The sequence below is a fragment of the Pelobates fuscus genome, chromosome 2 (assembly GCF_036172605.1).
Source record: "Pelobates fuscus isolate aPelFus1 chromosome 2, aPelFus1.pri, whole genome shotgun sequence".
NCBI lineage: Eukaryota > Metazoa > Chordata > Amphibia > Anura > Pelobatidae > Pelobates > Pelobates fuscus.
Window position 1 is genome coordinate 36,370,391 of NC_086318.1, and position 26,299 is coordinate 36,396,689.

At 40.6% G+C, this 26,299-nt stretch overlaps 1 protein-coding gene across 1 annotated transcript in view; it reads right to left on the reverse strand.

Annotated features, from left to right (window-relative positions):
* LOC134586526 (cytochrome P450 2C15-like) overlaps positions 1-19,539 on the reverse strand; it is a 60,570-nt gene extending 41,031 nt beyond the window's left edge. The window contains exons 1-3 of the mRNA XM_063442085.1: positions 19,341-19,539; positions 12,528-12,677; positions 8,980-9,140 (exon numbers count right to left, since the gene is read on the reverse strand). Coding sequence (XP_063298155.1) covers positions 8,980-9,140; positions 12,528-12,677; positions 19,341-19,446 — 417 coding nt within the window. The 5' untranslated portion in view covers positions 19,447-19,539. The remainder of the gene's footprint in view (positions 1-8,979; positions 9,141-12,527; positions 12,678-19,340) is intronic.
* Positions 19,540-26,299: the final 6,760 nt, after the last annotated feature.

The window sequence follows — 26,299 nt, forward strand, 5'->3', positions numbered from 1 at the left end:
CTGGAAAACATGGGGACGCTGAGACACATGGGGACTGAGACACATGGGGACGCTGAGACACATGGGGATGCTGTGAGACATAGGGACACGGAGACACTATGTCATCATTTCTCCCAGTGTCCCCAATCCAGTATTGCAAGTGTCTCAGTGTCCCCAAGTCTCCCAGTGTCTGTGTCCCATGTCTCTCAGTGTGCCTAGTGTTCCCATGTGTCCCAGTGTCCTTATATGTCCCAGTGTCCCCATGTCTATGTCCACAACTGTCCCCATGTCTCCCAGTGTCCCCAAGTGTCTGTCTCCCAGCCAGTGTCCCCTAGTCTCCCAGTGTCCCCATGTCTCTGTGTCCCTTGTTTCTTAGTGCCCCCCAATGTTTCAGTGTCCCCATGTCTCCCAGTGTCTGTGTTCCTAGTGTCTCAGTGTGCCTAGTGTCCCCATGTCTCCCAGTGTCCCTATATGTCCCAGTGTCCCCATGTCTATGTCCACAACTGGCCCCATGTCTCCCAGTGTCCCCAAGTGTCTGTCTCCCAGCCAGTGTCCCCTAGTCTCCCAGTGTCTGTGTTCCCATGTCTGTGTCCTTAGTGTCCCCAAATGTTTCAGTGTCCCCATGTCTCCCGGTGTCCCCATGTCTCCCGGTGTCCCCATGTCTCCCGATGTCCCCATGTCTCACTGTGTCCCCATGTCTCCCAGTGTCTGTGTCCATAGTGTCTCAGTTTCCCTAAATGTTTCAGTGCCCCCATGTCTCACTGTGTCCCCATGTCTCACTGTGTCCCCATGTCTCACTGTGTACCCAGTAGCCTAGTGACATGGGGACACACTGAAGCATTGGGACACTGGGAGAAATGGGGACACTGAGACACTGGGAGACTAGGGGACTGGGTGACAAGGGGACACTGACACTGTGATACATAGGGACACTGAGACACTGGGAGCAATCCATCTATACAGCAGAATCAAACTGTGAGTAGTTTGTTGGTGATTTTACAGAATTTTCTCTGATGTCACTCCTTGTGATTATACAAATGATTAAGGCTGGTATTTTGTTCCAAGAAAGGTGGCAACCCTAACTACTCTTCACATACTCTTGGTTAAAGGATCACTATAGGGTCAGGAACACAATCATGTATTTCTGACCCTATTATGTTAAAACCACCACCCTGGCCCCTTCTTGCCTCCCTAAGTATAGTAAAATATAACTTGTATTCAAGTCTCCAGCTGCTGGCTCTGCCTCTGAACTGACTGTCTGCTGACATCATCAGAAGTGGTGGTCTGAGCAAATTACAATACTCCTCCATAGGATTGGCTGAGACCGTCAACTAGGAAGATCAGGGGCAGAGCCAGCACAAGTCCAACAGCATCTCCTCATAAAGATAAATTGAATCAATGCATCTCTATGAGGAAAGTTCAGTGTCTGCATGCAGAGGGTGGAGACACTGAATGGCAGTGCTACACACTGGGCAGTACTGCCCCACGAAGCACCTCTAGCAGCCATCTAAGGAGTGGCCAGTGGAGTTATTTTCTCTGAAAAGACAGTGTTTACTGCAAAAGGCCTGAATGGAATGATTCTACTTACCACAACAAATACAATAAGCTGTGGTTGTTATGGTGACTATAGTGTCCCTTTAAGTTTGGAAGCTTAAGAGGGATGTATGAGAACAAAACTTGTGTGGACTGGCTGACAATAAAATTAGTTTTGGTAATGCAGACGCTGGTCTCTCTAACACAGTGGCATGTCCCCTTTCTTCTACACTCACTACATACACCTTTTCTCTGTCTCAGACTATATACCAGGAACTTCTGCCTGCTACTAAGAAGGTAAGGAGACTAGTGGACCAGCGAGTGCTAGGGTACAGTCCTTAGAAAGCATGAAGTGAGTGCATCATTAGACGCATTTATGTCAAGCTCAGGGTGCTGCCTTAGTTGGATAGCCTGCAGGATTGGCGGGCAGCCTGACATGCATTCATGCCAGGCTGTCCCTCAAATTCTTTGGACAGACATGCCCCCTTTTTGGGCATGTTCTCCCCTTTTGGCAGGTCTGGTCACGTGATTCGCACCAGTGACCCACCCCACCCTTTTACCCCGCCCATTGACTTCCTGCTTCACTGGACATTGCTGTTAAGGGTTATGGATTTACTTGAAAGATGAAAGTATAAATTAGAGAGAGATTAGCATAGAGTATGTGTTTTCTTATAGCCGCATCCTATGAGTTTCCCTCCAGCAGCATCTCCATCAGATACATGACGCTTGGGAGGTATGACTGTTTTAGTGTTTTTGATCAATAAGATTCCGTAATTAGGCCCATCATAATTGTCAGCACCAGGCGCAGTGTGCTCTTAATCTGGCCCTGCACTAATACTTTCAAACTACTCCCTATACTCTGGCATCTGCACGGTGTTAAGTGGGATAAACAGTACTATTTTGCAACTAGGCTTACCTTTGAGCCAAAAAGTAGCCCAAAGATATTTGATATCTTTGCCAAAAAACTAGCATGTATCCTACTTAACAAGTGCAGATGTCCTATAGTAATCCAATTGAATCTCACAACTCAACACATAACAGCCTACACAAGACACTTGCATTATTTAACAATTCGGAGTACAAGTAGCAGAGGATAAAACGGAAGAGCCTAGTACCAAAATAAAATTTCTAGGTATCACACTTAATACTGTAATAATGCAAGCCAGTTTACCCCAGGAAAAGATCGATAGAATAGTGAAGTACATTGATTTATGCGCCAATAAGGTTTCTTGCACTAGGAAAGAGTTACAGTCCCTGTTAGGATCATCCCCCCCCCCCCAAAAGAAATATATATAAATATATATATATATATATATATATATATATATATATATATATATATATATATATATATATATATATATATATATAATGAATCTGTTACATGAGTTATCTGATGATGACTCTAGGACACCCATAGATGACCCTGCTAAGGCAGACCTAAATATGTGGCAACACTTTCTATCTCTTTGGAATGGCAGATCCTTATTTATACCACCAATTATAAAAAAATCATCAGTAGTCTGGACAGACGCAGCATGGTCAATAGGTTATGCAGCAAGCTATGACAACTAATGGGTTCAAGCAGAATGGCCCCTCAAAACATCATCCCTAGAAAATTTCAAAGAAACATCAGCCCTTTTTGAAATTCTTCCAATAGTCGTAGCAGCACATGTTTGGGGTAATGAGTGGAAAGGGAAAGCAGCCAGATGTTTTTGCAGACAAGCTAGCAGCTTGTAATATAATTAACAATGATGCTCACATTAACTAACAATTATCTGATTAGGAAACTAACATGGTTAGCAGCTACACAGCTATTCTATTTACACTGCATACATATACCAGGATCCCATAATTCTGCAGCTGATGTATTGTCACATTCTAAATTACAGGGAAAAAAGATGCTCTACCCATGAGTGAACAAACATCCCAAAGTTCCCCTGGCATTAAAGGATCTACTGATGCTTTAAAATAGTTGTTAAAACAGACTGTCAAGTTATCACAAGCAGGAGTGTCAGAAAATACTGAACAAATCTTCCAATAGAGCATACTGTATGTTTATGAAATTTGTATACGGTTATAATGTAATACATGTATTCTATCAATACCATAGTAGCCTTCCCACCTTTTTGCCACACTAAAGGGACACCAAAACCACTTTAGCTTAATGTAGCAGTTTGCGTGTATAGATCATGCCCCTGCAGTCTCACTGCTCAATTCTCTGTCATTTAGGAGTTAAATCACTTTGTTTATGCACCCTATTCACACATCCATGCATGTGACTTACACAGACTTCCTAAACTCTTCCTGTAAAGATTTATCTAATATTTAAACTTCCTTAATTGCAAATTCTGTTTAATTTATAATTTATTATCTTCTGCTCTGTTAATAGCTTGATAAATAGAGTAGTTGGGTACCCCTGAGGGGAAGCAACTGGGTGTGTGTCAAGGGGCGACCAAGACAGGGGATAACCCTCACATGCATGTGTTAGTAGAAAAATAAACCTGAACTGGTCAAGTGAAAAAGGGCGCCCCCTGGTGCATAACTATACATATATACAATGAAGTTATAAAACATAACCTTTAATAGTTGCTGTAGTAAAAAACTCCAATAGGGAGTTAGAAAAAGAAAACAAAAGTAAACTTAAAAAATGGGAGGATAGGTGTCTAGATGGGGATAGATAACCTAGAGGTATCTCCTGGAGGATATAAAGCTAGATAAAGCTAGAAATCCCCCCAAAGTGTATAGTTCGTCTCTTATGAGCAATCCCAGCTGGAATTGCCAAAATAGAAAATATAATTATGAGCCACTTCTGTGATCGCTAAACACAATCCCTGCATATAAAGAGTGCTTGCTTATGGCAAGAATAGTGCACACTTAGGAAACAATTGTAACAGAGAGTAGCGATAGAAAGGCTCCACGTATTCAGCAGCTAGTTTAAACATATACACGGATACATAGTGGCAGTTTGCACAGTATCTATAGCAATACTTTCACCAGGGGACGGACAACAGCGAGAGGGAGAAAAAGTATATATATTGAAGGTCTAGTTGACAGCTCTGTGAAAAGGCTGACTAGCAATATAAATTGCACGATCTGACCAAAGATTAAAGAAATCCCCGTTACCCACAATTCCCCCGTCCCCTTGCTAAACTGTACGAAATTCTAATGATACTGAACTAGCTAGCTGATAGACTGAGAAACTAAACTGGTCGGTGTCCAAACAAAACTTGTCCTCCCTTCTGCTACCTAACACGTGTTTCGGCGCTGCTAAACGCGCCTTCGTCTGAGGCTAAACAGTGGGTCAAAGCATCGCGGGCTCCTTAAGTAGCCCCCTCCGTTTAATTCACGCTGGGAGTGTGTATACCGCGTTCGCGCCAGGATTGGCCGATCGCGGGTGAGGCCCCGCCCCTAGTGACGATACCTCCTTCGATTGGTGTATGTCCGGTGGACAGGCTGCAGTGTGTCTATTAACCATGTGTGTGCTGATCTCGCACGGCCATGGAGTAAAGACACATCACATTGCATCCAGGCAGAAAATTCCAGGGAGGTTTTAGGAGGTGTCCACTGGGACTTAGTGGCTATAGAAAATGAAAAATTACACAACGGTGTCAGTATTAGTCCTAAGATTAAGGGGCTTTACTCTTATGTGCCATTAAATGGACATGGATCTTTACAAATTGCGGCTACAAAAATAGCAATGGAGCCCATGAAATTGAGACCGCAGTATCAATATTGGGTTAGTCCTAAATTTAAGGAACTATTATTATGAGCCATTGGATGGATATGGATCCTTGTATTGTGGCCCAGACCAGGTGGTCTGCAATGTCAAACAGTTTTTTAACTGCAGTACCAAGGGCCTGGTCTACCTCTTAGTGTGTACATGTGGCCTCAGATACGTGGGCAAAACGATTCGCCCTTTCAAAAGACGTATCATGGAGCACGTACACTCAGCTAGAAACCAGAGGGACACCCCTATAGCAAGACATATAAGAAACCAACACTGTGGGGATCCAGGAGGGGTCAGGTTCGCTGGGATTGAAAAAGTGACCATAGGTCGCAGGGGAGGTGACTTGGATCACACTCTCCTAAAAAGAGAGTGTTATTGGATCTATAGATTCAAAACGTTGGCCCCCAATGGACTAAATGAGGGGTTCACGTTTACCCCCTTCATCGATAAATAACCACACATGGAAATCATATTTTTTGTATTATATATGTATATATCATCTATTCAGACTGTATATATTTTATTTTGTTCACTTAACTGTAGTCAAAGCATCGTTGGATCTCCGAACCCCATATACGCATGCTGGGCCACAATACAAGGATCCATATCCATCCAATGGCTCATAATAATAGTTCCTTAAATTTAGGACTAACCCAATATTGATACTGCGGTCTCAATTTCATGGGCTCCATTGCTATTCTTGTAGCCGCAATATGTAAAGATCCATGTCCATTTAATGGCACATAAGAGTAAAGCCCCTTAATCTTAGGACTAATACTGACACTGTTGTGTCATTTTCAGGGGTTTGGTTGCTATTCTATAGCCACTAAGTCCCAGTGGACACCTCCTAAAACCTCCCTGGAATTTTCTGCCTGGATGTAATGTGATGTGTCTTTACTCCATGGCCGTGCGAGATCAGCACACACATGGTTAATAGACACACTGCAGCCTGTCCACCGGACATACACCAATCGAAGGAGGTATCGTCACTAGGGGCGGGGCCTCACCCGCGATCGGCCAATCCTGGCGCAAACGCGGTATACACACTCCCAGCGTGAATTAAACGGAGGGGGCTACTTAAGGAGCCCGCGATGCTTTGATCCACTGTTTAGCCTCAGACGAAGGCGCGTTTAGCAGCGCCGAAGCACGTGTTAGGTAGCAGAAGGGAGGACAAGTTTTGTTTGGACACCGACCAGTTTAGTTTCTCAGTCTATCAGCTAGCTAGTTCAGTATCATTAGAATTTCGTACAGTTTAGCAAGGGGACGGGGGAATTGTGGGTAACGGGGATTTCTTTAATCTTTGGTCAGATCGTGCAATTTATATTGCTAGTCAGCCTTTTCACAGAGCTGTCAACTAGACCTTCAATATATATACTTTTTCTCCCTCTCGCTGTTGTCCGTCCCCTGGTGACAGTATTGCTATAGATACTGTGCAAACTGCCACTATGTATCCGTGTATATGTTTAAACTAGCTGCTGAATACGTGGAGCCTTTCTATCGCTACTCTCTGTTACAATTGTTTCCTAAGTGTGCACTATTCTTGCCATAAGCAAGCACTCTTTATATGCAGGGATTGTGTTTAGCGATCACAGAAGTGGCTCATAATTATATTTTCTATTTTGGCAATTCCAGCTGGGATTGCTCATAAGAGACGAACTATACACTTTGGGGGGATTTCTAGCTTTATCTAGCTTTATATCCTCCAGGAGATACCTCTAGGTTATCTATCCCCATCTAGACACCTATCCTCCCATTTTTTAAGTTTACTTTTGTTTTCTTTTTCTAACTCCCTATTGGAGTTTTTTACTACAGCAACTATTAAAGGTTATGTTTTATAACTTCATTGTATATATGTATAGTTATGCACCAGGGGGCGCCCTTTTTCAATTGACCAGTTCAGGTTTATTTTTCTGTTAATAGCTTGCTAGACCCTACAGGAGCCTCCTGTGTGTAATTGAAGTACAATTTACAGAGCGGTAAATAACATTTTTAAATTAAGTAACATCTAATTGAAAATGAAACCATTTTGTTTTCATGCAGGTTGTGTCAGTCACAGCCAGGGGAGGTGTGGCTATGGCTGCACAAACAGAAACAAAGTGATTTAACTCCTAAATGACAGTGAATTGAACATTGGAACTTCAAAGGCATGATCTTTACATAAAAACTGTTTCATAAAGCTAAAGTTGTGACTATAGTGTCCCTTTAACCTAAATCTCTCATACAACACCATCAAACTTTATTTAACAGGCATTCAACATGATATGCTTACATCATTCCCTAATATGACACCTTTTCTTAGCTCATACCCAGTCAAAAGCGTGCTTAGAGGTATTCAAAAACTCAAGGTTCAAAAACCTTCTAACCTTCTAAAAGACTCCCTATTAATAGCGACATATTTAGACATTGTTCAGATCTTCTAGACCAGGGGTTCTCAACCCAGTCCTCAGGACCCCCTACCAGTCCAGGATTTGGGGATTACCTGGGTGTGTCTAAGGTGTTTAGAAAAAGGGAAAAAAAACACCTTAGACTTTTTTTCTTTATCTAAACCCCTTAGACACACCCAAGTAATCCCTAAACCCTGGACTGGTAGGGGGTCCTTGAGGACAAGCTTGAGAACCCCTGTTCTAGACCAAAACCCATTCGATACTCAAACTAATATCATTATTAAAGCTGTGTTCTATATGGCATTTTATGGGTATCTGCGACCAAAAGAACTTACTGTTGAAAAACCTTCAGAAATCCAAAAATGCCTAAAGATTAAAGACTTCATAAAGCATCTCTCATACTAAGATGAGTCACATTAATACTTCGATTAGGTCTTAATCCGTACTCCTTTTCAGGTCATTTCTTTCGTATAGGGGCCGCTATCGCAGCTTCAAGCAATCAAATTCCAACTTATATAATTAAAAACATGAGACGGTGGAAATCATCAGCTTATGGTAGGTACATTCCAAATCCCAAAAAAGAGATTAGACAAGCATTCAGTAACATTGCTAAATAATTTGTACGAGTTTTGTTTCAATAAAGATTTGCATTTACTTTTGCCCTCTTTATTTACAGGCCTAACCACTCGTCAGTTATGGTCCACCTCAACCGACTGTCATACCCGTAGTGTTTTATTTAAGGTTTTATCGGCTATTAATATCCCGGACACAAATAGAATGCATTGTGGGAGTGGTTTCCGGCCTATATGAGCCCAGGAGACTCCTACTTAGCTGTCGTCGCTATCGGATATTCCCCTCCCACCTCACCCTTTATTAATATTAATTTCAAAAACCGACTGATGTCATACCCGAAGTGTTTTAATTAAGGTTTGATCGGCTGTTAATATCCCGGACACACATATATATATATATATATATATATATATATACACACATCTGACTTAGCGAGACTCTTAGCATCACATTGTGATTAAATAATACATAGTTCTCTTTCTTTGGAGGAAAGACTCGCAGTATAACTCTAATACCAGAGTACCTAGTTTATTCACACCTTTTTGCCTGTAACAATTTATGTTGGCTCAAGCCAATTCCTCTGATGACCAGGGGGGTAACTCTGCTTGTATTTTGTGTGTACTTTAACATTTTTTATTAGTATTTTTTTTATTTTTAGGTGGGATTTACAGATTAATCTCATGGGTGGTTTTAGCTGTATATATATATGGGGTAATGTTTATATTATGTTGTGAATTTTACCCAGTTTACTACTAAAGATCACTTAATATACTACATTACCAAAATCATCGGTGATCCCGCCAGCCTGACATTATCATTTGTTAGACTCATAAGTCTCAAAAATGTTGGATCCTCATAATCCATGCGATGTCCAAGGACTAATGACACAATTATGTTTGCAACTGCTGCATTTATGATCACAGAGCAATCAAATGGCTTGCCTAAAAGAAAGATATAGGTGTTAAGCATACTGTAGATATCTTGGATTTGTGGTTGTGAATTCGTACCATTCTCTGTAAGCAGACAGTCATCTATTCATCACACACTTTTTTAATTCTCCTTCTTTCTTCTGTTTTTTTTTCTTTTCAGAATGTAAAAAAAGTCTACATTTCAGCATAATGCCCACATACAGCATATCACACATTTCTAAAATAAATGTCAAGTATACTTTCCTTCACTCTACTTGGCTGTAAGAACTGTATGATCTTTTACGGTTCCTTTACTGTTTGAAGTGGGGAGGAAAGACTGTCATTTTTGGGACAATTGTAATCATATTAATGAAATGGGCTTCTGGCCAATAAATGTGTTCCTCTACAAGTTTGTGATCATTCCAGGAGTGTTAATATAGGTACTTTATGCTTTATAAACTAAATTGTATTATGCAAAGCAAGACTATGACATTCCTATACACTGCAAACACCAAAGAGGAATCACATATTTATGCAAATATTGCAATTTAGTATATGTTAAATATAGCTCAGTCTAAAGAAAACTTGATATTATGATTCAGAAACAATTCAACATTTGCAGTTTTGGACATTTAATGTTAGTCACAGTTTAAAAGAAAGTCAATAAGTGGTTGCCATTGGGGACGATCTGTTTACATTTCAATTTTAAGATAGTACATACTATACTATCTAATTGAATATTACCTCTTTTACTCTATCCAGGAATCTACTTTCTTCCAAACAGGAATTTCTCTGAAGACTATACTGCTTTATGTTTCCATTTGTGCATTACTAACTTGATTCTGACAACACATTCGGCAGTATAATTGTCTTGTGCAGATAGAAGCATCTGCCACCGAACCACCAGGCATCAGTTTTTCCCCTCCCTACCCAAAGTCAACCTCTGGGGGATACACATTAGGTAATTTGTTTTTTAATAAAAAACATTGTAATGCTTCACTTTAGCCCCTGTCCTGAGATTACATCCTTCGCCACAGCCTCTGTCTTCTTACCATTGCCCCCACTACAACCACTTTCTTCCCTCTACAGCCTCTATACCCCATTTTCACTGTTTCCTCAAACACACACAAAAGTCAGTATCACCCCAAAATCAGGGCCGGTGCAAGCATTTTTGCCCCACCCCATGCAAAAAATATTTTGGCTCCCCCACTCATGCAGACTAACACACACACTGACTCAAGTATAAACACACACTGATCCATGCAAACTAACGCACACGTACTGACCCATATACACACTCTAACACATGCAGAGACACACATGCAGACATACACTGACCCATACAGACACGCTCTTACCCATGCAGACACACAATGACCCATTCAGACACACAATGACCCATACAGACATACACTGACCTGTACAGACACACACTGACCCATACAGACACACATATACAGACACACACTAACCCATGCAGACACACACATACAGACACACTCTTACCCATACAGGCACACACTGACTGATAGAGACACACACTGACCCATGCAGACACACACTGACCCATGCAGACACACACTGACTCATGCAGACACACACTAACCCATGCAGACAGACACGCAATGACCAATGCAGACACACAATGACCAATGCAGACACACACTAACCCATGCAGACACACACATACAGACACTGTCTTACCCATACAGGCACACACTGACTGATAGAGACACACACTGACCCATGCAGACACACACTGACCCATGCAGACACACACTGACTCATGCAGACACACACTGACCCATGCAGACAGACACGCAATGACCAATGCAGACACACAATGACCAATGCAGACACACAATGACTCATGCAGACACACACTGACCCATGCAGACAGACACGCAATGACCAATGCAGACACACAATGACCAATGCAGACACACAATGATCCATGCAGACACACAATGATCCATGCAGACACTGTCTTACCCATGCAGACACTGTCTTACCCATGCAGACACTGTCTTACCCATGCAGACACTGTCTTACCCATGCAGACACTGTCTTACCAATGCAGACACTGTCTTACCCATACAGACACTGTCTTACCCATACAGACACACACTGACCCATACAGACACACACTGACCCATACAGACACACAATGACAAATACAGACTGACATACACAAACATACTAACTAAAACAGACTAACATTCTCTGACATTTTGCCTCCATATGCTCATCTTGCCTGTGCCTGGCGGCCCATCACTTCCTGTCTCAGCCCCGCCTCTGCTATCCTCCTGCACACTTGCCACCACATTCAGGGGAAGGGGTGGGAACAAGCAATTGAAGCGCCCTCACGCTGCTTCAGCAGTGGATGCCTGGGATGGGGACCCGGCTCTTAGGGCTGACGTGGATGCCGCCGGATCGGTGTTCTACCGGGTGCTAGTGAGCAGCAATGTAAGTGCTTCCTCCCACCCGGTAACATGGCCGGAGGCACACTCAAAAATATAGAGGAGAGGCCGTGGGCCAACGAAAACTTGATCATAAAGTCAGGTCCGGCGTACCCTCTTAAGCAGGGCCCTAGGCGGTTGCCTAGTTTGCCTATAGGAAGCACTGGCCTTGCCCAAAATGCACACTACAGCCTATATATCCTGCACACATACACAGAGCTGATCATGACTTCTTAGACATGCTTAGTTTGTTCTAATAGGATTTCTGATATCATCTATTGATTGTGAATTGGGCCATGAGACAAAAACATACATACTTTCATATTGTCCTTTCTTCTGGGACTGTCATTAGGCATGGGAGAAGCTGTGCATCTTTTTTTTTTTTGTAATTCTTTATTTTGCAATGACACAAAGCAAGACTTGTATGGTTTGGCTCATGCAAGAGCCCCATATTTCGTTGGGTTATGGTTACATAGTTTGCTGAAACATTAATGCATGAGCCCATAGAAGGGCAGCTCTCATTTGCATACATGTGTCCTGTACCAAGTATCGTTTTAGTAACACAAAGACAAAACAAAACAAAACACGTAAAAACAGAACATAACTTTGTAAAAAACCTGGGCCGGGGTACCGGTATTCCCGGACCCATGGAGCTGTGCATCTTTAAAGTGGTTATTGTTTACCAATTATATACATCTACAGGTTTATGGAGTTGAACAGGGCATGACCTCTCAATTAAACAATGTTTGAGAATGGGAGTTGAAAGAACAAAGCTCATAAAATATTGCTCTCTTAGCTTATGTGTGTACCCTGAAGTAAGAACCCTTGTGAGTGCAAGCTATGTAAGCTGCCCAGCACACCTCCTGCCATGACCTGTAAGCAATCAAATTAGTCTTGATAGTGTATTTTGTCCTCTTTTTTAACAAATAATTTCTCTGTTACAAGAAATGATTTACTGTACCTTTAAATGATTGAAATTGCTGAATCAACTTATCACATTCATCAACGATTTTTTCTTCTATACTGCTCTTTCCCATTCCAAAGTCCCGCAAGGTGGTAATAGTATATCGCCTCATAACTTTCCAGTTTTCTCCATGTGAGAAAAGAAGACCTGTAATTAGAACTATTATTAATACATACAACCACTCTACTGAACACGATATCTGAAGGTCTAAGGAATAAATAGAACAGAATGGAGTCTATTCCCAAAGTTCTGGCTCAAAACCAGTCTTTCTTTAAGCCATGTGAAGCAAGTGTCTTACAGACCAATTTCAAACTTGGCTTTAAAGTAAAAAAAAAAAAAAAAAAAGTCTAAACACCCATTACTCTCTAAAGCAGGGGTGCCCAAAAAGTAACTCCCCAGATGGTTTGGGACCAAGGAAACAGCTGTAAAACTCTGCATAAATCATATAAAGAAAGCAAATTGACCCACACAAAGAAATGATACACTCTCTCTATTATTACAAATGATGACAATAAGCAAATTACATTAAATTGAAAAATATGGTGGAAACACTAAAGAGTAGCCCATCCTTTACCTCATGTGCAGCACAGTGAAAGTAATTACACTTGGACCTTGGATCAGAGATGTGCAATTTGTTTCATCCTGAATCAAATTTCGGCCGAATGTAATTTTGTAATTTTGGACTAATTTTATGTTTGAAAAATAAGAAATAAAACCAAAAACTAAGTAATCTAAAACAAACCAAATTAATTGTGGTTCCATTTGTTTTGATATTAAAAATCTGAATGATCAATATTAAGAAAAGTGCTCTTAATTTTGATATTTCAGCTGTTTTGTAGATAGCCCTCTAATTAGGTATCCTTAAATATCCCACATAATTCAATGTAAGGATGCCAAATTAAGGATTCTTCAATAACATTACTTCCTTCAATAACATTACATCTCGGTATTCATATTCCATCTCATAAAGGTATTTAGGGCTTTCCCATCTACAACCCTGTCCTCTTTTCCATAATACATTCTATGTGCCTGAGGCAATATGTCTCAAAGTTTTGAAGCAATTTCAAAATTCAGTTTCTGGTTACGGGGACAAAAAACCCTTGAACATCCAACAATATGTCCAGGACTTTTATACTTGGACTTTCTATCATTTTGCTTATATGCTTTTGAGAAGTCTAAATATTGTTTTTATTATTTTTTATCTCTACAATAAATCATAATTTTTTTATATTAGTCCATATAGTCCTTTCTAGCCTCCAGGAACACTATGTGGGGAATGCTATCCCAAGTTAATGGGCTACTATTGGCCAAAAAGACAGCCACTCACTGACACGATTAAGTCTGTAAACTTACAAGGATCCATCTTGTCTGACAAATGTACCCACTTTGTCTCACAATTAAAAGTATGTTGCTATAACCAAAGCATATCCACATATTTCTCTACAGCCTTACAGACAGACATTTCCAACAAACAGAAGGAAAGAGCCAATCAAACCTTCAAGACATACATTCATTGGTACACCACTCACCTACAATCAGAATTGAAGCATCCCTTCCCTTGCTACCAATGCATGCAACTTCAATGTACACAATTTCCACCATACTCCCCTCTTTCTTAATTTTTGATTCCAACTAAACAGCTTTTCTAGTTTTCTAGTTCTAGTCTAGGTTTCTACCCGAGCCTAACCCAGTTCCAGACTTAACCACCTATTCACACATACTTTCTCAAGGAAACACAATGCTTCTATAAAACCTATGCAGATAACAAATGTAAGCTAGACCCCTCATATGCCATTGGCCATCCATATCCAAATTGGCTACTCAATTGACATCTCCACCTGATATGCCTGTCCAAGAAATGAGGCACTAGATATGTTGGTCAATTCCATATATACAAAATCATATCTCCTGAAGTAGTACAACTTAACAACGTTCCCACATTTTATGAGTTCTTGGTAAAGCTGGTAACAAAGAACCTCTTTCCTAGAAGAACCCCTCTTCCTTGTCATCATAGTAGGAGAAAGTCCAATAAGTCATAGACTCAAAACAAGGAAAACTGTGGCAATAACCCTTCCACTTTATGAGATACAAAGAGTGTTCCTGGGAACCAGCCACCAATGTGAATGCAGAAATAAGGTATTTACATCATTATTAACCTGATCGAGCTGCATCTAGGTGACTATATAGGTGCACCTGTAGGGGTACTGTAAGGGTGTCAGCTCCCACATGACCAGTTCTACCTCACCTTGTTTATCCTCTCCTCCAGGCATCTGTGTTAGTCCACAAGCCCTGAAATGGTCTGTCTAGTTCCATAAGATCCATTAGTGGCAGCGTGGTGTTTCTTCTATATATGCCATTATATACAAACTGAACTGGGGTGTATTTACCATTATGTCTGAAGAGACTGCATCCTTCCAGGTTTCTCCTAGGTGCACTGTGCATGGCATGCTTTATGGAGGAAGGAGGTGAAGTGGTTTTGGGGGTCACGTCAATGATTTGGATGTGACATTGTGGGTGTGCCATGCTCTCCCCTATTTAAAAGCCTTTGAAGCCTCTCTCATTGCTTGTTTGTGCAAGCTGGACATTTGTGCAAGCTGTGTCTAAAGTTACTTTGGTACCTGTACCTGCAGCCTTGTACTATTGCTGCCTCCACTATCTGACCTCGTGCCTGTTTCTCTGCTCAAGAACCATTGCCGCCTGAACTGACCTTGCCTTGGCTATCTTTCTCAAGTCAGTCATTGCATCCTGAGCACCTTCTGCTACAGCAATGACAACATGTAACCCCTTTCAATTAGAGTGCTAGTGTGACTGGTGTTCCTAGTCAATGGTTTGACCAGTTACCATCAGAAATATGTGGCAGCCAACAAACAATCATCAACAGGTTTGTTCATTGCTATTTCAGCCCACTTTAATTGTTAAAGCGGCACTGTCGTGGCCAAATCCCGTTTTATATTAACCCCCCTCCCGACACTACATCTAATTGACCCCCTAGTTACCCCCAAATGCCCCTAAGCTCCCCATATTACCTATTTTTTAATCTTTATTTTGTGCCCGGACCTAGGTTCTGGGTGCCGCCATCTTTATGAGGCTAGATAAAGTGCCTGTGAGATACGTCATCTTCCCACACTACAGCATGGTAATGGACGCCGGCTGCTGCGGATCCACAGCAAATTATACCCCCATGTCCGCCCCTATTACTGATGACGTTGGGGTGCACGTGACGTCACGCGGGAGCAGCGCGCACATGTTTAGGGGTCAAAGATCGATCTCTGCCAATCAGAAAGGTAAAGCATGTATTTAAGCTCAAAATTACCTTTCCTCATTGCCCTGTTGCGGTTTCCCTAGTGGTTGTCCGAGTGTGCGTTCCTGAACAGTTATATTCTGTTTTTTTACTTTGGCTTCGCTTTTGACTTTCCTATATTCTGGTATCCCTGACTTCTGGCTTTCCCTTAACATTGTATCTCTTCCTGTATCCTCGGCAAGTATCCTGACTACTCTTTGGTACGTTCAGTCCAGCCAATTTAATACGTTACCTATTAGTTCTCTGTGTGACACAATTCTACGTGCTGGATCAAGAGTAATCCTGACAGGTCTCTAATATGACATCAATTTGACCAATTTGACCTTTAAAGTTCCTAAACAGACAAACGTATATGTGGGGTATAGGCAATATAGCTATACTGTAGGGATGGAAGAGAATAGAAATATAGGATATTTACACTGTGCTGTAGGTCAACAGAAACATGCAGTGTGTGTGAGAAACATATAAACAAATTGGAAATAAATTGTTATGTAATTGCTACATGAAAAGATTCAAAATACCTCACATGATATATAATCATTTTCAGGGGTATCTTCTTTTTTAAATAATATATCATGATTAGGGTAATCAGAGTTTGGTATCTATATATGGCACTGCATGAGGTTTACTGGGCACAGAATAGCAGGTTTTCCTTTAACAGTAGAGCTTTTGCTTTAAGCCAAGTCTATAAATTATTAACCTTGGTGACAGGTTCTGTTTAATTAGTTTTCTTAAACTTCCATAATCATCATGAATTCTATTGCTGAATTATTCAATTCAAAACCAGATATGTTAATATTTGATTAGAGATCTGTTTCTCTTGCCTTTTCCATTATCCAAATGTTTAAATATCGGAAGAGCGGCCCTCTCCCCAAATTCCTCAGCATGGTTCACCAGTGCGTCTTTTACAGTCTCGTAACCGGTCAAAACCACCATTTTCGTTGTTCCCATCTGTATAGAGAATACTGCGCCATAATCTTTGGACAGCTATAATATAAAACACATTACTAGGTAGTTATTCAGGCAGTAAATAAAATGAACACACACTGGCATGAAAAAGGGCATGTTTTAAATAAATTAAAGTTTAGAAAGTTCATGACTAATTAAAGGGACACGATAGTCACCAGAACAGCTACAGCTTATTGAATTTGTTCTGGTAAGTAGAATCATTCCATTCAGGTTTTTTGCTATAAGCACTGTCTTTCAATGAAAATGCAGTGTTTACATTACAGCCTAGTGATAACTTCACTGGCCACTCCTCGGGTAGCTGTTAGAGATCCTTCCTGGGTCATGGCTGCCTAAAATGCATCCAAACATTCAGTGTCTCCTCCCTCTGCATTCAGACAATGAACTTTCCTCATAGAGATTCATTGATTCAATGCAGCTCTATGAGGAGATGCTGATTGGCCAGGGCTGTGTTTGAATTGTGCTGGCTCTGCCTCTTTGTCAGTCTCAGCCAATCCTATGGGGAAGCATTGTGATTGGATCAGGCTACCACTTCTACTGATGTCAGCAGGCAGTGGCTGGTCTAAACAGGCACAAAGTAAGCAGCTGCAGACTTGAATAATGTAAGCTTTACTATATTTAGGGAGGCATGACGGGACCAGGGTGGCTAGATGGTGGATTTAACCCTATAGGGTCAGGAATACATGTTTGTGTTCCTGACCCTATAGTGCTCGTTTAAATGAACACTTCAAACACCTAAAGCAGTTTAACTAGTTTCCAGCTAACACATCCATGCCTGCTGACACATCTCTTCCACTCTATCAGGCTGATTTCTGCATTCCATCCATTATTAGATAGACCACATGATGACCCACAATACTGATGCCAGGTAGTCTGTGGCATTTTGGGTGAATCAAATTGATATTCCATGTTTTATTTCTCTCATTTTCAAGTATGTCCTGAGTCTTTGTCCACAAAACATTGCATTGTTACAACAGGATATACTATACAAACTATATAAATACACATATATATAAATGTAATACTTAACAGGTAATACAAATATTCAACCTCATTCTGTGCTGAGGTATATTGCCATAGATCTCTTAAACGATTTTAGATTGAATGAAGATGAAAGATGAAGAGTGCATCAGGATTCCAGCAACAGCCAGTTTAGCTCGTTTACCATGTCACAGTGTAGGGTACAGTAATTACATTCTAGTACAAAGCGGCAGAACAAATTATATAACGTATTACGTTTATTAAGGTGGGTTTGCGGAGTGGGTGCATACACTACATCCCCATAATCAATGACTGGCATTAGCATTTGTTGCACTATCTGTTTACTTACTGTAGGGCTTAGGCAGGATTTGTTTCTGTACAAGGCATGTATGTATATTAACATGTATACATGTGTATGTGTGTGTCTGTCTGCAATGTGAGAATGGTGTGGGCAATGCAAAGGTAAAAGTTGCAAGTAACATATAATATGCATACATACACAATGCATGGGGAAACACGTATAATATACATATATATTATGTAGAGTATGTGGGGGAAATGTCTGACACTGTTTTCTTATCTATAACTTTATTATTTGGTAAATTATTTTTAAATGCCCAACCAAAATGTTATTTTTTCAAAATGTCAAATAACCCCTTCAACACTGGCACTTATGTATACATGACTGCTAGGCTATACAGCCATATCCCACAATCGAGTATAAACAATTAGCTTAATTGCAAATACATTTGATTACTGCAAATTATGCCATAACTGCAGTCAGAGCTCAAAACACAGTGGCTCTCTGTATCCAACTCTGCAAGCCCACCCTTCATTATATCTGCAGCTCCTTGTACACACACAAGGGAACTCCTATTTCTTTCAATAATGGTGTTAGTGGGGGGGCCTCATGTTTGAGTTTAGCCTAAGGCCTTGTCGCAAAGTCTAGAGCCGCCCCGTCACGGAGTTCATATATTTATAAGAAAAAGGGCTCGTTATATGGTTCATCCTTTTTTAAAACTAAAAAGCACAGGAGCCAGCCATGTCTTCAAAATGTTGTGCAGATATATCAATATAATGAATCAACCCTGCTAAAATGTAACCCTTTCAGCATTTCTGTAGCTCCTAGGTAATAGATGGAAACAAAATACAGTAATAAGAATAGAAAAGAACACGTGGGAACAGATATGTGATAAGATTCTCAGATCTCCTTCCATAAACTACATTTATTTTCAATACCATATACATCGTATTCATCGTTGTTCAAAAATGGGAAAATAAAGAACATACTTTTTTGACAGAGGAACAAATGTAAACAAAACCATAGATGATTGGAGGATATAAAGACATACCCACTTATCTATCTTTCTAAATTCATCCAAAGACTATAACTGTCTAAAAATCGGACTTGTGTTCCATTCTACATTTAGTCCTTGTGCGAACCTGGTTTGTAATGTGAAGATCCAGAACATTTTGTTCATTAGTCGACACTTTTCCAGGTTTCCTCTTATATTGTGTGACAATCTAGTATTTTGTGCACAAATTATAAATATTTTATTTACCTCCATTAATGTTAGATATGGTCTCTTTAAATCCAGGATGTGTAAGTTCCCAATCAGAGGTAAAGGCGTGGGCCCAGGAGGGAAATTTCCTTTTGTTGACATCCATCTCCTCAAGGTGTTGTAAATAAAGATAACTGCTATAGCAAGCAGAAAACACAATATTATAGAATACATAGCATCCATACTTTTTAGTAAAGTCAGTAGCAGCTTATAACTAGCAGATGGTTACATGAGTACAAAGTCTACTGTATTTATGAAGCTAAACTTTTCCACACCCCCATCTCATCTTTCACATACCTCCCATTTCACATTATTAACAGCAGATGCGGCTCTAGACTTTATGAGGCCTTAGGTGAAACTCAAACATGAGGCCCCACTAACAAAAAGTGAAAAAGTAGAGTTGCAATACATGCACACTGTCACATATACACATTGATGCAAAGTGTACCTGTTTATGTGCCTGAAAGTGTGTCTGACAGAAAGTATCCTTGTGTTTGTGAATGTATGTCTCTGTGAGCATGTTTACGTTTTTGTCTGGGACCTTATGTGTATGGGGTAGCTGCTTGAAGTGTGTTATGTGTATGGGGGTCTGCCTGTAGCCTTTGTGCATTGTGTTTATGGCAAAGCTATGTTTCCTGACTGTGTGTATGATCAATGTCTTCAGCTGGTGACTGTGACAAGGTGAGTAAAGGGGTACCAGTGGCAGGGAGTATGACATGGTTTGATGAATGAGTGTGACAGGGCAAGTGGAAGTAAGTGTGTCAGGGCAATTGTGGCAAGGTAGGAGGGACGAGTGTGAAAGGATTAAGAGGGGTTAAAGTGACAGGGTGAGTGTGGCAGAGTGAGGGAAGGTGAGTTTGGTGGGGGGTGAGATTAACAGGATTAGGATGATTAATTATTAATAATACTGATAATAGATAATAGATAATAGATTAAAGATAAAAATATTGCTGCTAATATTTGAATTTATTATCATTATTATTAATTAATTATGGTTAATGTTTTTAAAATATTGCGGCTAGTATATACATCTATTATCAGTATAATTAATAATTAATCATCAATCCGTTTGCAAAATTATAATAGATATTATGAATGATCGACTTAGATGGGAAGTTTTTTCATTCATATTAATAAGGTTTCAAAACTGGTTAATATTATTATTATAATTAGAGGACACATTATTATTTTTATTATTACTATTAGGATATGCCATTTGATCAAAGAACAAATTCTAACAGTTTTTTATTCCTAGTGGCCTGTGTACAAACACCAAGTATGAAAAAATGAGAAAATGCTTCTTTAGGCTGCTATTAACGCTGTGGAACGCACAGCCATGTTTTTCTTCCCGAGCGTAGAACGCACAGCGATCATGTGATCGGCAATAACACACGTGACGCAGGCGTGGCGTATGACGAATGCGGAAGTGGCTGGTGCTTTGAACGGACCCGGCTTTTTTTCATCGCGGCTTAACAGCTACACCTGAGAGGAAAACCTCGACGAATGGGAATCATGAAATTAGAAGACACCCACTATTCCACCAATGACTTGCAGGGTCTAGCCCTATTTAAGAACTTTTGAATGTTAGCGTTTTTAGGATGCTGCTTTTGATTTTATGTACCTGTTGAATCTGATTTGTAGAAAGAGGTCCCTGAGGAAGTCCTTTCTGTACAAGGACGAAACGCGTAGGACCAGCATCTCTTTCCAAAATTTGTTTTTATAATATTTTATTTTATTTATACCTTTTTCAAAGTGAATAAATCGCCTTTAAAGTATTCCTTTTGGTTGCTGTCTGTGAAATTTCGGGCTGACCTGGATACCCTATTGGCTATCACTTGAGGAGGGAATTTTAAAGGAACATACCCCCCATTTCCATCAAGGGGAGGCACCCATAATACGTTTATTTTCCAGGAATATGTGAGTGCATTCTGATCTTTGGCAGTTTCATTATAGTTTATTAGCAATATTTGCACTATGTTTTGTCCTCTATTATAGGTACACTAGCAATATCCCAAAACATCCCATCAATTATACAGTCTTGTCATATGGTTATCAGCTGGGAGATAACCTTGGGAACTGTGTACCTATCAGTTAAGTTGTTTTGTGTTTTATCACTTTTTCACGGGTATCCGTGTGTTTGTTAGATGCTAACATGGTGTCTGGGGAGGCTGTGTGTGTGAGGGGGGTGATACTGTGTGTGTGGGGGGTGATCCTGTGTGTGAGAGGGTGATGGTGTGAGGGACAGTGATGGTGTGAAGGAGGAAGGGGGTGATGGTAAGAGGGAGGGGGGATGGTGAGAGAGAAGAGGGTGATGGTGAGAGGGAGAGGGGGTGATAGTGAGAGGGAGGTGGGGTGATGGTGAGAGCGGTGATGGTGAGATGGAGGGGGTTAATGGTGAGTGGGAGAGCGGGTGATGGTTAGAGGGGGGTTGATGGTTAGAGGGGGGTTGATGGTGAGAGGGGGGTTGATGTTGAGAGGGGGGTTGATGGTGAGAGGGAGAGTGGGGTGATGGTGTGAGGGTGGGGGTAATGGTGAGAGGGAGTGGAGGGTGATGAGAAGGAGAAGGGGTGATGGTGAGAGGGAGAGGGGGTGATGGTGTGGAGGGGTGATGGGGAGATGGTGATGGTGAGAGGGAGGCGATGGTGTGGGGGGTGATGGTGAGAGGGAGAGGGGGTGATGGTGTGGGGGGTGATGGTGAGAGGGGGTTGATAGTGTGAGGGAGGGGGGTGATGGTGAGAGGGGGGTGATGAGAGGGAGGTGATGGTGTGGGGGTAATGGTGAGAGTGAGAGGGGGTGATGGTGAGAGGGAGGTGGGTGATGTTGAGAGAGAGATAGGTGGGTGATGGTGAGAGGGGGTGATGGTGAGAGGGAGGTGAGCTCCCTGGTGGTCAGATGGCCATTATATCTGGTCTGCAACTCCGCAGAGCTGCAGACCATGTATCTCGCGAGACCTGTCAGAGCGTTGCCATGGTAACCCACGGCAATGCTCTGATTGGCCAGTTCTCACGAGACACATGGTCTGTGATTGCTGGCTGGGCGGACAGGAGGGGCCTCGCACCCGGCGGCATACTGAGCAAGCCGCCGGACCCCCTCCTGGTGTCGGGTCCTTGGTCACTGATGGAGGACCCGACACAGTCTGCCGTCTAAACCGCCTAATTAGAGAGCCGCCTCTGATTAACAGTGTTATGCCTTTAAAACTGACAATGGTATATAACCCCTTCACTAGAAGGAATGTTTACTTTTCTACACACAAGTCATATTGTAATTGTTGCCATATGTTCTTGTTCAGAGGTGACCTTCCTCTTTAATTTAGTACATTGTATATATTTTGTACTGGTGTTAAAGGGACAGCAGACTGTTCTATAATGCAGCAGTCCTACCTAAAACCAATCATTTATGATAATTGAAACAATTTATTACAAGACGGTAGAGATCCCAGTTTTGCTGTATATACTTGTGACAAACGGTCATTTGCCACTGGCTTCTTTGTGCCTTACCAGCCTCTTGCATCATGACTATGGCCCTGGGGTGTATTGCCCTTTAAAAATAATGTTTGGGCTTATGGACTGTTATTTGACTAGTGCTGGCCCTTTAAGCACATTATTGGGACTTAGTGAGAATTGGAACAGTGCCCCTTTCAATTGTATTGTAGCAGTTCAGCAGCTTTAAATTGGCACTTCAAATACAGACAAACGAACACGTGGCAGCGGCCATTTTAATTCAGCTCAAGTTTTAACTTCTCCAGACTACAATGCATTCGACAATTTGGACGCCGTTCGACAATTCGAACGCCGCTCGACGGTTCATTTGACAATTCGCATGGTTGTCATTCGTCTGTTTGAACTGACTGTAACATGGCAAATAGACCGGACGCACAGCCTGATTCTCTGGAACTGTTTTGGGCATGAAAATGTGCGTGCAGTCGGTCAAAATATGACTTTCAGCTATCTCCCGAACCACTGGACCAATTCTCACACATTTTGGATATGTTGTTCCCATGGTTATAAAAATGTAAGTTTTATTAATATTGGATGCATAATCACAAAGTTATAAAAATTGTAAAAAAGTATGTTTTTTAGCTTGGAGATAATTGAGTTGATACAGTAATTAACTCAATTATCTCCCAAGCAGAGGGGAGGATTCTTACTGTAATAAGTGCATGTGATTATCTATTTGCCTGTACTTGATTGGTTAATAAGTTCACAGTTTCAGTGCCCCACAAGGTCCACGTGGTGATTTTGTGGGAAAAGGTGCATAAAAGCAGCAATAATCGCTCAGTGGAGTCAGTTCTTCTTCTTCACCCTCCCTTCTAGAGTCTTGTCTCTTATTGGGGCTATATCACTACAAGGGATTGCTATGCTCTGCATGCAGTGGTGTATTTAGGATTTGGGCTGCCCTAGGCAGGACGGTGCTCGCCCCCCCCCCCCCCAACCCACCCATTTTATATTTTCCCCACCCCTTCCTGTCAAGGCCGCACTTTGACAGACGCATACACTCAATGACAGATGCCTTGTTTGCCTCACGGAAGACACATCACTGCAGACTCACTGACAGACAGCCACACAGTGACAGACACACACACTCACATACACACACTGACAGCAAGACATACACACACTGACAGCCAGACACACAATCACTCACATACACACTGACAGCCAGACATACACAATCACCTATCATACACACTGACAGCCAGACATACACAATCACTCACATACACACTGGCAGACATACACACACTGACAGCCATACACAATCACTCAGTCATACACACACTGACAGCCAGACACACACAATCACTCAGACATACACACACTGACAGCTCCCCTCCCCCCCCTGTCCACCCCACCCCAAACATTAACCGATTAATTTTATTTTTTAGTATAAATCCACCCAGCCTCCCTACCTTTGGGAGTGCCCCCCCCCTCTCCCCATCACCCCCCCTCCCTCACACCACCACCCCGCTCTCACTATTAACCTATTTTCAGAACGATTTAATCTCCACATACTAGAATGTGATATATACTATTTTTGTTGCATTCTATCCCAGAAGGATTCTATCTCTTTTTTACAATTAATTTAATTAATGTTTTTTTTATTTTTTATTTAGTCCAATTAGATTTATTACAGGTGAAATTATATTTTATTATATTTTTAAGTTATGTTATATATATTTGTACAGAAAAAAAAAAAAAAAAAACCTAAATGTAAATTATGTAAACGTTTCCTATGTTTTTATTTCATATAAACATCACTGATGTGTAATATTTGGAGACCTTGTTATGCTTTTACATATTATCTTAAAAAAAATTTTATGTTGGTGTGCTTGCAATCCTTTAGACCAATGGTGCAGGTATCAGGGTCACCCTCCAGAGACCCCACAATATGTACTAGAAAATTCAACACAATACCGCACTCCACATATTGTGTTTGCAAAACAATTTTAGTTTATTAAATGTATTATGGCCACAAAATGTTATGTCAGAAGGTATAGAAACAAAAATATATAAATATGAAATACTGATCATATAAAAATATAAATAGCAAAGAAGAATATCTAAAGTGCTTAGTGCTTAATATGCCACCATGGTGTGTGTATTAATATATAAAGTGCATAAAGAAATAGAGAGAAAAATATCACCCTGATAATATGATATACACAAACAAATACCTTACACATCTCCTACATATCATGAAAAGACACTCAATAGACAAGTTGGACTCTGTAAATTATATTAAACACCTCTATATAATAGTAGGCTATGGACAATATGGAGTTGTCAAAAGTTCCTAAATCAATGCTGATCAGTCCATAGTTGAAATTTGAATATTCCAAGGATATTTAATAAGAATAAAAAAAATGACAAAAGTTGAAAAAATTGCTGAAAAGATAAGAACACATTTATAAAAAAGTAAATAAAAATAAAATAAAATAAAAAACAGAAACATTTTGTGAAAAACATAAAAAAAGTGTACATACACAAGAAAGAGGATAATGAGAGTCACTGGTAATACAAAAGTCAGTGGTAGTACAAAAGCAAGGTTGATCCAATGTAAGACTTTTTAGTTGAGTAAACTCCTGTGAGGGAATCCAAGATACATTTTCATTAGATTACAGCTCTCTGGCATACATGGGCATGTCTTGTTGTCTCTTCAATAAGATCAGGAAGTTCATCTCAGCAGTGAGGAGATATCAGGTGGGTCTGGGACTTCACGCTTGGGATGTATAATCCCTTATTTTGCTGGCACCAAAAATAAGCAGACCTTCTTAAAAAGGCAGAGCTCCTGCCTATTTAAAAGGTCTGTTTATTTTTTTGCGCAGCCTCAGTGTTTTAGTTTTTGCTCTTTATTTTGTAAATAATTCATATTAGATATACACAAGCATTGGCAGAAACACAGAAACAAATATTAAAACTCAAAATGTTTTAGTCACCCTACTCTTTGCCTACCTTTTGCCAGGAGGATGACTTCCCTGTGGTCCATTGGAGATGTAGCACCGACTAAGAACTGTACTCAGGGGGCTGTCATGTGCAGTTATAATGTATCAGCCAATGTAAACTGATGCAATTTGTTTTTGTTTTTGACTCTGTGTTGTATTGAAAAATTCTCACGAGGCAAGTAAAAAAAAAAAAAGTCATGACACATTTCATTTTAATAAATAAAGAAAAAAAGTTCTAAGTACAAAACAGAGTTGAGTGAGGTAATTCAAACTTTATTAAGCTTTCTTCACTGAAAAAAAAAGATGTTTATAACACAAGGATCCTCAACATCGGACATGGTATGTCCTGATTCAGTTACAGGACATATTCTATAAATATGGAAGAAACAAGTCCTGTATGTTGCAGGTTCCTGTACAATAAACTCTTATTTTATCAATAAAGAAGGCTTTCTAAAGCTTGAAGCTTGGATTGCTTCACCTATCTTCATTTTCTACCGAGACCTTTTTTCCATATTTA